The 12,281-nt window shown below is 37.7% G+C and overlaps 1 protein-coding gene across 7 annotated transcripts in view; it reads left to right on the forward strand.

The window, feature by feature from the left end:
- Window positions 1-12,281, forward strand: part of LOC143035085 (ninjurin-1-like) — a 115,477-nt gene that overhangs the window by 38,905 nt on the left and 64,291 nt on the right. For 3 of the 7 annotated variants that reach the window (XM_076201603.1, XM_076201604.1, XM_076201605.1), the window contains exon 1: window positions 5,215-5,663. The exons of 1 other annotated variant lie outside the window; for it this stretch is intronic. In XM_076201603.1, coding sequence (XP_076057718.1) covers window positions 5,565-5,663 — 99 coding nt within the window. In that variant the 5' untranslated portion in view covers window positions 5,215-5,564. Of the gene's footprint in view, window positions 1-5,214; window positions 5,664-9,920; window positions 9,952-12,281 lie in introns of those variants that run through there. 3 more of the 7 variants (XM_076201607.1, XM_076201610.1, XM_076201608.1) reach the window with 2 other exon arrangements.

Raw genomic sequence — 12,281 nt, forward strand, 5'->3', positions numbered from 1 at the left:
AAGGAAAGGTCACAAACAAACAAATAATATGAAATAAGCACGAACATAGGAGAGGCCGACAAACGGACAACCCCCCCCCCCCCAGCAATGACAAATGATCACCCACGCCATGGGGTGGTCAATTGGTCACCGCGCTGTGGGGTGGAAGAGTAGATATCAACATTTCTTGCCAGAGGGAGGACTTCCAGCCTAAGTATACGCATATATATGTATATATATATATATATTATATATATATATATATATATATATATATATTCGTAAATAGCTGGAGTCCAGGAACCATTATTATGGGAGAAAGCATACGCTGGACTCGACGTTCGTCAATTTATTCCGACGTTTCGAACCCTGTCCGGGGTTCGTCTTCAGGGTAATACAGTGGTAGCAATGGAAATGTACATAAATAAGAGGAATTTGGTACACTGGGACAGGTCTCCACAGTAACCGTTACAATCCGACGCAGTTAAACCAAATCAAAAACACAAATGAGAAACAAATATAAATAAAACTATAAAATAACAGGTGCAATACTTCCTTGAAAACATTCACCGAGTTTACCATAAAAAAATATGTATATATATATAAAGAAAATATAGTGAAAGTTGTAAGGATTCACCCCGCTACCGATGGGTCGCACCACTGTGCACTCCCGTGGAACAAATGTCCCGCGTAGCATGTATATCACGAATAAAAGAAATTGGAACAAGAACACAAAATCCATCAATATCATAAACATACAAAAAGGAAGAGTACACATTGAAATAAATAAGAAAAGCAGTATGAAAAAAAAAATGCCCCCCAAGATTGGGCATAAAAGCTGTACGACGTGGCATGCCACAACGGTACGCGGAACAAAAGTCATGTAACGCATGCCACCACCGTTAGTAAATTTCATAAATAAATAAAATTACATACATAAAAATGAAAATAAAATGGAATGATACAAAACACATCAAGAAACACACTACCGTCATGTCGAAACAAAAACAAATAAAACACACAACATAAACATATTAAGAAGTAAGCTTCTTCTCCAGCCTATCCTTCGCCCCCTTATAAATTGGGTTTAAAGTGATGCACCTATTGACACTATTATCATCACTTGACCAAGCTTCCAAGAATAACCTGGTGCTTTTTCCACTACCTCCGTATTTCACTTCCGCGTTTTGCCAGTCCATTTCGTGTCCCGTTTCCTCGCAGTGTCTTGAGACGGCCGAACTCATGTCCTTTCTACTAACAGCCCTCTGGTGTTCTATCAGTCTTGTCGCCAATTTCTTGCTCGTTTCCCCAACATAATGTGTCTCGCAGTCCTTGCACCTAATATCGTAAACCACCCCTATTCGGTCCGTTTGGCTCACAGTGTCCTTAATTTTGGTCAGGGCCCTATGTAGAGTGTTCCTCGGTTTGTGTGCTATTTCAACACCGTGTTTCCTTAGCAGTCTGGCCGCTACCTCAGAAGCCCCTTTCAAGTAAGGGACCGTGACGAACGTCGAGTCCAGCGTATGCTTTCTCCCATAATATATAGATATATATATATATGTGTGTGTGTGTGTGTGTATATATATATATATATATATATATATATATATATATATTATATATATATACACACATATAGGTATAGGTATATAATTTCGTAAATTTGAAATCTGGTCCACACTCAGCTAGTGAAGGTAATTTCCCCCCGAATGCCAACCTGTTGCTGGGGGGGGGGGGGAGAGGGTGACTGTTCTAGGAGGCAAGAGTTGACCGCGACTTTAAAACCTAACGGCCACAGAACTCGATTGGTCCGTTTCCTCTCCTCCTTGCCGTCAGGCAATTTTATTCATCCGATCGTTGACCATAACACACCATCTTCTGGGGTCCATCCCCTAAGATGATTGAAGTCGACTGCCTGTGGACAAAGTAAGATGTGTCAAGTATATCATAATGAACAGTGAACAGTTCTTAATTGGAGGTCAGATAGGTAGGTAGGCAAGCAATGAAACATCCCAACATAATCCAATCAGTATGGGAGAGATCAAGAATATGAAGAAGATGGAGAAGAAAAAGAAGTAGAAGAAAAAGAACAACGAGGAAAATAAGAAGAAAAAGTAGAAGAAAAAAAAGAAAAAGGAGAAAAAGAAGAAGAAGAAGAAGAAGAAAGTAGAAGAAGAAAAGAAAGAAGAAGAATAAAAATAAGGAGTAGGAGGAGAGAGTATGTGTACAATCCGGTCCCATAATTATAGGCCCAGCGTTGAAAGGTGGCGCTGGCGGACGAGCCTACGTAACGGGCGTGATGTCACGACGTCACCGCTGGTGTGTGTGCGCGCGCGTTCCGTCCCAGCCCAGTTTTGGACTCCTTCACAAGTTGGACAATGTTTCGTGTTGAAGTTCTTGGTACTTGCACTATCTTTAGTTCACTTTACACTATTTATCTATCTTTTAATTTTCAAATTTACATTGTATCATATTACATTATATTATATTGCATTATATTATATATTATATCATATATTATATTGGACTATATTATATCATATCGTATTATAATGTATTATATCATATATTATATCATAATTATTTTTACTTTGATTTGATTTGATTTTGTTTTATCTTGTATATTATCTTAAATTATTTCATTTTTTGATCGGTTATGTGTGTGTATTGTTTTTAGCACATTTTCTTGTCTTACTCGTAGTTTATCTTCTATTATTATCTTTTTTGCTCGGTTATGTGTGTGTGTGTTTATATGTTGTGTGTGTGTATATGTGTGTTTCTATGATGTGAGTAGTTATGTGAGTGTGGTGTGTGTGTATGTTGTGTGCATATGCCTATATGTTGTATGTATGTAATTCTATGGTGTGTGTAGGTATGTGTGTGCGTGTGTATGTGTGTGTGAGAGGGAGAGTTTCTGTTTATACAAGGAATGTATGTATTTATGTGATTACACTCATTGTGCATATTTTTTCATGTGTTCGTCACGCACGCACGAACACGCACGCACGAACACGCACGCACGAATACATCGAGCCAGAAATGTGTAGACATTATTTATGTGCTTATTTGTTGAATGTTGTCGGTTTAGCAATTTTTTGTTTATGTATCATATGCTTGTTTATTTATTACAACACTAAACCATTGGATTATACATGTTTGTATATATTTGGTTAATTTATTGTTGTATCTACTTTTATGTTTATTTATTATTCATTTGTTTGAATTTAAATTGGGTATAACGGCTTGTCTCTGATAACCAATATTTCTCTGATGTTTTCAATATCCAGGATATCTTATATCAACTTGGCACATTCAGCATTCATCAGTTTCCCCAATATTGTCAGTGTCTCATAGAAAGAAATGAAGAAGTGATTGAATGAATAAACGAATAGATAGATAAATGAATAAACAAACAAGTAATTAGATAAGTAGATGGATAGATAAATGTATAATTGAATAGATTGATAGATGATTAAATGAATAAATAAATAAGCAGGTGAATATATGGATAATAGTGAAGAATTGTGAGTTATGATAGATAAATAAGTGTATATATAGATAAGTAAATAGATAAATAGGCAGAGATAATAAACAAGTAAATGATAAAACGTGTACGTACAAAGAGGCGGGGCTTATGAGTGACGTGAACTCGTTGTACATATGGGGGAGGGGAAACAGAGAGGCGGGGCTTACAAGTGACGTCATATCGTTCTTTATGTAGAGTAGAGAGCCGAGTCAGGCAGTTGCATGACAACGGTTAGGCCTACGAGGTAGTGAGAACGGAAGTGGGGGGTCAGAGAGAAGCCTATTTAACTATAAAGGTGGGTGACACAATATTCTTGTGTTAAAGATTCTTGTAATAACGAGGGGATTCTTTGGATGTTATCTACAGCACAAACACCATGCTACTCCTTCACTAGACAGCAGTTTGAAAAACAAATGTCCATTCAGTACAGACAAAATGAGCTTAAGGATGCCAGAATCAGCTCATATACTCTTAAAAAGTCCATGAAAAATTAACCCTAATTCGTACAAATTATTTTGATTGGGTTGAAATGTTTCTAGTGTAGAAAAAATGAACTTGGTGGAACTTTGAATATCTAGAATATATATATATATATATATATATATATATATATATATATATATATATATATATATATATATATATATATATATATATTTATATATATATATACACATATACACACAGTATGCACGCGCATATGATTATACTAAAAGGCGCCCGCAAGCGAACCTCCTAGTGTCTGGCGGTTGTTTCCGCCGACGACTGAAAAGGTCTGGTGAGTGAGGAATTGTGAATTATGATGTCGGGTTATTTTATTCATCTTGTTTCACTTCATCGGAGGAGAAGGAAGACGGAGAAGAAAGAAAACAGAATTATTGACATCCATTAAGAGGAATGAGGGAAGAAGGGAGGGAGGGAAGTAAATGAATGGATGGCTAGAAATGGAGAAAACGGAATAGCTTTGAGAAGAGAAGGAAGAGGAGGAGGAGAAGAGAAAAGTGGGGGTGGGGAGAGTAGACTATAGCGATGCGGACAGGTGGCTAGATGGGGTGGGGGGAGTTGTAGGGGTGGAAGTGGGAGGTGGGAGGGAGACTGGAGCAAGGATGGGAAATGTCAATGTGGTCAACACAAAATTCGAATGGATCAGAAGAATGTAGTGAAGCAAGTAGGAAGAGGGATAACAGAAGAATAAGTTAACGGGAGAATCTGGAATTGAAAATAAAATGGTCAACTCAGAAGAGATTAGTGAGATTATGCTAGAGTTAAGCGAAATTCATTAAATTGCATGTATGATCAAACGCAGTTTCGCTATGAGAAAGGTCGTAGAGTATGATTGCAAGTTAGTATTACAAAGCGATATCAATTATTTGTCAAAATTAGATTTTCAAAACTACGTTTCATTCAGTTCCAGCCCATAACTCTTCCCACCAAAGCAACAGTTGAATCAAACGTTCATGTCCGATTGTTTTAATTCCAAATTAAAATTGCGTCTCATTATCATATATATTTTAGTGCCTGCAACTGAAAAATTATATTTCCATCCAGGTGATAGACTTCAATCGATTGCATTTGCATGCATATTAAATTGGCAATAAATCATGTAATTCCATGACAAAACGGGAACCGAGCCACCCGCCTCTCCCTTCGCAGCTCTGGCATCGCACCTGAGGGCTCTGTTTAAACCTCTCCCGCCACTGTAGCAACACTAGCGAGCCAGACGTCGTCGTGGTCTCAGTGCGGCTGGTAGAGTCCTCCAGTTCCTCCTATACCCTTTACCCTCACCCCCTCCTACCCTTTAAACCTACCCTTCAACATCTGTGTTATTTTGTAACATAGTACTCCTTGAGTTATTGACGTAGCAAGCATTAGTTGTGATGACAACGTACATCTCGACCATGTGACAGCCGATTCCCCTCACACCCTGCGAAGCCCATACCCTCTACATACCCTCACCCACATTGGCCGTGCCCCTGACCAACCAGCAACATCGTGACGTTCCTTGTCTTGTGAGAGCCTATCGGCACATGTCTTATAACTAAAAGAGGGTTGACAACCTATGCCAGAGCGTCTTTTCACGCCGACATACAAAGTGGAAGGCTCCGACTACGTAGCAAACGACAAAAACGGAAATATGTCCGTAGAACCCAGTGGATATGTGAGTATTTGTAAACGTTGTTTAATGTGGAGGCGAGTTAAGGGCTATAGATTTGCACCTTAGGTTAAGTGTTGCAGTTCGTTTCATTAGAATGGTGATTTGACCAGTCATTTTCGTGCGTGGACGTGACATTGACAAGAAGTATTACTACAGTGACTGTGAATGTAATAAATAACAGAAAGTGTTGGTGAAATATGCGTTTGATAATGTGCGGTTTTTTTTGCGCTACTCTTACGTAACATTTATACGCGCTTGGCGACATCATAGCCTTGGTGTTAAAAATGAATAGATATACATGTATGTGTATATATATAATCATATGTATGTGTGTGGGTGTATGTTTTAAAGATACACTTGTCAAACCTCAGATTGTGTTACGAATATAAAGTTGTAAATATAATCTATGCCATCACCTTCTACAGAGAATTTTAGTTAAGGAAAATATGATTTTACAAAAGAAAAGCATGCCGACAGGAGACCTTTTTGTCCATAACTTAGTCGGATGTAAATGATAATTAAATTATGAATAGATTAATTAATGTTTAAACAAATAGTTGAGGTGGGGTGGGGAGAGGCGGACGGACTTAAGGGGGTCGCGACCGACCGAGAGCCTCTTCAGGCCGGAGTCCATGCCCCCCCCCCATCCCACAAAATGAATAAAACAGTCTGACGAGAAGCAATTTAAAATGTGCATAGAAGGTCACTGCAGACATTGGTGATCCTGTTCACTGCCTGGTTGCATAAATTTGAGACTAATAGATATATGTATATATATATATATATATATATACACATATATATATATATATATATATATATATATATATATGTGTGTGTGTGTGTGTGTGTACGTTTAGCATATATGTGAAGAAAACCACAACGTAAAACAATAGACGGACCGAGCGCGTCCGTTTCTTCAGATATCTTCAAGGTGATATACGTGTGCATACATACATACATATATATATATATATATATATATATATATATATATATATATATATATATATATGATGAAGGTGAAAAAAGAAGTCACGGGTCTAGTTCCGAGTTCCTGAGTTTATTCCTGACCGGTTTCGCTCTATGCTTCGTCTGAATAAGCAGAGCGAAACCGGTCAGGAATAAACTCAGTAACTCGGAATTAGACCCGTGACTTCTTTTTCCACCTTCATCAACTTGTCACAATGTACCAGCATATATATATATATATATATATATATATATATATATATATATATATATATATATATATATATATATATGTGTGTGTGTTTAGAAAATTATGGGAGCAGATAAGGCGCCTGAATTGGATGGGTGCCATGCAGAATGTCTGAAGAAGGGAGGTACAGTAATAGTGGACTGGCTAGTGAGGCTGTTTAATGTTTGTATAAGGGAAGGTAGTCGGAGGACTAGAGGAGTGCCTACATAGTTCCGCTTTACAAGGGAAAGGGGGACAAATGTGAGTGTAGTAGTTTCACAGGTAACACTTTGTTGAGTGTAGTTGGGAAGGCTTATGGGAGGGTTTTGATTGAGATTAGGATAGGAACAGGAGTAATTGATGAGGAACAGTTTGGTTTTGGAGAGGTCGGGGTTGCGTGGATCAGATTTTTATGGTAAGGCAGATCTGCAAGAAAACTAGCGGAAGGTAAAGAATTTTTTTTGGGCCTTTATGGATTTGGAAAAGGCTTATGACAGGGCGGACAAGGAAGCACTGTGGGAGGTGTTGCAGATATATATGGGTTTTGGGAGCACTCAAAAGCAGTCATGGGTTTCTACAAGAGTAAAAGAGTGTATTAGAATAGGGAATGGAGAAAGCGAGTGTTTTGAGGTAAAGGTGGGACTGCATCAAGGCTGTGTCGTGTCGCTGTGGCTCTTCAATGTGTATATGGATGGGGTGGTGCTGGAGGTAATAGGCTGGGAACTGGAGATGGTTAAAATGGAGAGCAGTTTTGTTGTTTGCTGACGACACCGTGCTTGTGACGGAGTTTATGAAGGAATGCGATAAGAGAAAGTTGAAGGTAAATGTGGGTAAAAGGTGATGAGATGTACAAGGGGAGAAGATGGCAGCAAGTTGGTATTAAAACTTAAAAGAGAGGGGAAGGAGGGAGTAGTTTTAGGTATTTGGGGTAGCATGTGGCAGGAAAGGGAGGAGTGGAGGTTAATTGTAGATTGAGAGAAGGAAGTAAATGCTTTGGGGGTTAAAATGTGTTATGAAAATAGGGTGGTTGCGCCGATGGCACTACATGGGGCGGAAACTTGAGTTTTAAGAGAGGCAGAGAGGAAAAGATTAAATGTGTTTGAGATGAAATGTCCGAGAAGTATAGTAGGGGTTACACGGTTGGATAGAGTGGGAAACGAGGAGGTGAGTAGATCTAAGGTGGAAAAAGATATGGCATATAGAGCGAATGAAAGAGTATTGGGATGCATTGGCGATTCTAGGACTATGAAAGTGGGAGGGCCCTTATATCGCCACTGTTGGGATGGTTTGGACACATGGAAGGATTGAGTTAAGAAAAATTATTTGTAAAAGAGGTGTGGAAGGCAGAGGTGGAGGGAGTGAACTTGAGGGGATGATCGAGGATGAGACAGATGGATGGGGTGAAAGAAGCATTGAGCAAGAGGGGAATGTCTGTTGAGTAAGGGAGGGAGGAAGCAGGAGATAAGGTTGAGTGGAGAATGGCTGTGATACAAATACGGGAGGAGGCAGGGGATGGGGAGTAGGGAGTGCTTATGTGTCAATGATATTCTGACGCAGCCCGAAGGGATTTCTTCCCGTCTTCTCTATTTTCCGCTTAAGAGAACGGAGAGGGGGAAGTCGCCGATTAAATGAAGCGGCCTTCTTGAGTAATGCTGCATTGCTTCTGACCCAGGACAGCGGGAAACAGGGATGACCTGTCATCCACGAGGAGCTAAGATGAGAGGGAGGAAAAGGTGGTGGATGGGAGTGGGTACTTGCCTTTTGACTCGGCTATCTCCCTTATACGGGGGGAAAAGCCTTTGGTGCGTATGTATATATATATATATATATATATATATATATATATATATATATATATATATATATCGTGACATCATGACAGGTGTATGTATGAATGGTAAGAATGGAAAGACACGATTAGGAACAAGAAATATTGCTTCTGAAGAAGTCTCAAAGGTGAAACCGGTCAGGAATACAGTCTCTTGTTCCCTATCGTGTCTTTACATTTTTACCATTCATATATATATATATATATATATATATATATATATATATATATATATAAGCTGTATGTGTGTGTGTATACACTAACGTCCCATTCTCCTTGAGGGGGAATTACAGAATTCCGCTTCACCGTGTAATGACTGTACCCTCAACTTTCCAAAATAAATTAAGAAACAGACAAGAAGAACATTCATTCGCACCGCGTCACCCCTTCATCCATTCACAATATCCTTTCATTGACCCATCCGTTGCAACTCTCTTCCCAACTCGACAGGCATTCCTCGCGCACCTCAATTTTGTCTTATCTCCACATTTCTCATTCTGTCCGTTTCAACGTCTTTCACATTTCTCTAACAAACTCAAAATCATTGTCACTTCCTTTCCATTTCCCTTTTATTCCTAGTCCCATTTTCTTATGGGTCCGTGGGTACAAATCTTTCCTTTGTACAATTTTCTATTTTCTTTTATCCCTCGGTACCTGTTCCTCATCACACATTTTATTCCATCCCGGCATTTATTTGCTTTCTTTGTTTCATATTACAATTCTTTATCCTTTCTATTCACTGTCACCGGTACTTTAGATGTTCTACTTCCTCCAGCCTCTCACTCTTAAAACTCGCCTTCACCACGCCAACACCGTCACATCTTGTACATCTCATCACTTTACATTTGCTCACATTCACTTGTAACTTTACCTTCAACCAGTGAAAAAAAGAATGTTTTCACTCTCATAACTTATTGAATATTTTTACTGCATTTTGCGAAATAGTTGTGTTCTAGCTGCCGACAGGCGATTCTATTTAGCTGAAGGAAGAATCATCTCCGCAGTAGAGAAATTTAAGAACCGAATTTTATGCGACTTCAGTGTCCCTGGCAAGACGACTTGACGTCAGTGTTTTGTGCGTCGCCGTGTAGGTACGGGTAGGGGTGGGGCGACTTGTGGCCATGTACACGCGACAGCCATTTACATATATGTGATTATCGATCGAGAGCCAGGCTTTGTTTCGTCAAGTGAATAGATATCTGATTATTTGTTCGTTTTTATTTTTCGACAGTCTGCTTTTTGTACGCTACGTGTTAATATCTGTGAGTATTATCGTTATTTGTTTATAATCCATGTTCATGTATTTGTATATTCATTATTATTTGTTCGTTTGTTAATTTGTTTATTACATTTATATAATTTTATTTTAGCATCAAGAATCATTACGGATCGAAATGCCTCTTGTACATTTTTTTGTGGAATATTTTGACTTTCCCTTTGTAGTAACTGCGCCATCATCGTTGTGCACAAGTGCATGGGTGCCGCACGCCACAAATGATGGTGACCACACGTGGCTTCGGTGTAATTCCTGCCTCAGGCAAAAACACCTGCACGCGCCGTTACCTGCGGAGATCCAAAGCGACATATTCAATATACTTATTTCTATTTTTTTTTTTTTATTATTAATATTATTATTTACTAGCCAAATTACCCGCGCGTTGCTGCGAGTTCGTGAATAATCCCTAACCTAACCATACCACACCTAACTTAAACCCTTAACCCTAACCAAAATAATTTTTTAATGAAATATAGCTTTAAACACTCCCCTCCCAGGTGTGCGCCCCCCTACCCGAAGGTTGGGAAACCCTAGTTTGAAAATACATGCATACACAAACACAAATATCATTTACACATTCTTTTGAGTGCTCGCGCGCGCGTGTGTGTATTGACAATGTCTACAGCTAAAAGGTGAAGAAATGCATCTCGTATATTTATCTTCAGAATATATATGGTTATAGGGGTTTATTTGCAAAAACCTAGGAGGAGTTTGTGAATAATCAATTTCCGCCCGCACTAAAATTAAATGAAAATAACCAATATTTCAACATTTGGTAAAATTATACAATCATTTTACATTTGCATTTTTTTCTTACAAAAGCTATCATGGTTTGTGGCAACATTAATTTAACAAATATAGATAATATGAACACATACAATGGTTTGTTTAATCATATTAATTATTATGTTACAAAAATGATACGCGACTTAAGGGCGGACTACAGTTGTGGCGTGTTCCCTCACCATAAGACACCTAACTTTAACCTTTAACCCTAACCAAAATAATTGTTTTAATAAGATATAGTTATCCAAGTACCTGGAGTGATAGGGTATCAGAAAATATTTAGTTATGGGGGTCTATCTTCAAAACCCTAGGAGGAGTTCGTGTACAAACAAACAAACAATCAGACAGACAGACAGAGGCTACTACTTTATTATAGTAGATTATTATTATTAGTTTTATTATGTGTTTATTATTATTATTATTTTGTTCTGGTAGGCCGTAGATTTAACTTAATTTGATGCAAAATGATGTAATATCTCAATTTCTTTCTGTATTTCATGTATCTATTTTATTACTTTTTCTTTTATAAGGAAAACCCTTCTGTTTTAAATTAAAAGCACTCTAATTAAAGATATATGTTCAAGTCAAATAAATGCATCGTTTTATTTGTGTTCATGGGATTTCATTTGCCAGATTCCGTTTCATTTCTGTTCAATTAAATTGCAAGAGTATATTTCGTGTTAGATCTTTTCTTTACAAGGGAGGGGGGAAGCCTTCCTCGGCTGAATAAAATAACCAGACGGCAGGTAGAACAAAATTGTCATCAATAGAGTTAAAAAGAAAGCATGATTATATATATATATATATATTACAAAAGTTCTTATTCATATAGTAACAATGAAATATGTTTATATTTCCGACATGATCTTGTGTCAGGAACGATTGTCGAACACGAATGTCGTCCATGGTTACCATGGAAACCGTCATCGTCTATATGTTCGCGTATTCCATATTTTATAATGAGATATTCGCCCCTAAGTGCCGAGGACGCAAATTCTATTAACAGATAAGCTTGGGGCTAATGGGAACTGCGACATCCAAAGCCAGTCGCTGACAAACTGGAGTGCGCGAGCGAGGTTGGCCGTTATGAGATCATGACGTCATGTCGGTTGGTAGGATGGCCTAAGTGACACACGCGTTTTACTATAACTATTATTAGTAGTAGTATCATCATCAATATCAATATTGTTATTAATATTATTATCATTAGTATCATTACTATAATTACCGTTAGTGTTATTATTATCATTATTATTATTACTGTTATTGTCATAATTTTTATTATTGATAATGATGATATTATTGTTATTGTTAATATCATTATTATTATTAATGTTATTATTATTTTTGTTGTTATTATGAATATTATCATTGTTATTGTTATTATTATTGAGAAAATTTGCCATAGGAGAAAAATACTGAAAGATATTACGATTTTCATCCTGAATATGTTTGAAAATGGCAGAATAATTTCGGGCATATTTAACAGTAATTTTGTGGTATATTGTTATTAATATGAAAACTTGTTAG

This window comes from Oratosquilla oratoria, chromosome 18 (genome assembly GCF_046742065.1).
Source record: "Oratosquilla oratoria isolate Oo_2021 chromosome 18, ASM4674206v1, whole genome shotgun sequence".
In the NCBI taxonomy this organism is placed as follows: domain Eukaryota; kingdom Metazoa; phylum Arthropoda; class Malacostraca; order Stomatopoda; family Squillidae; genus Oratosquilla; species Oratosquilla oratoria.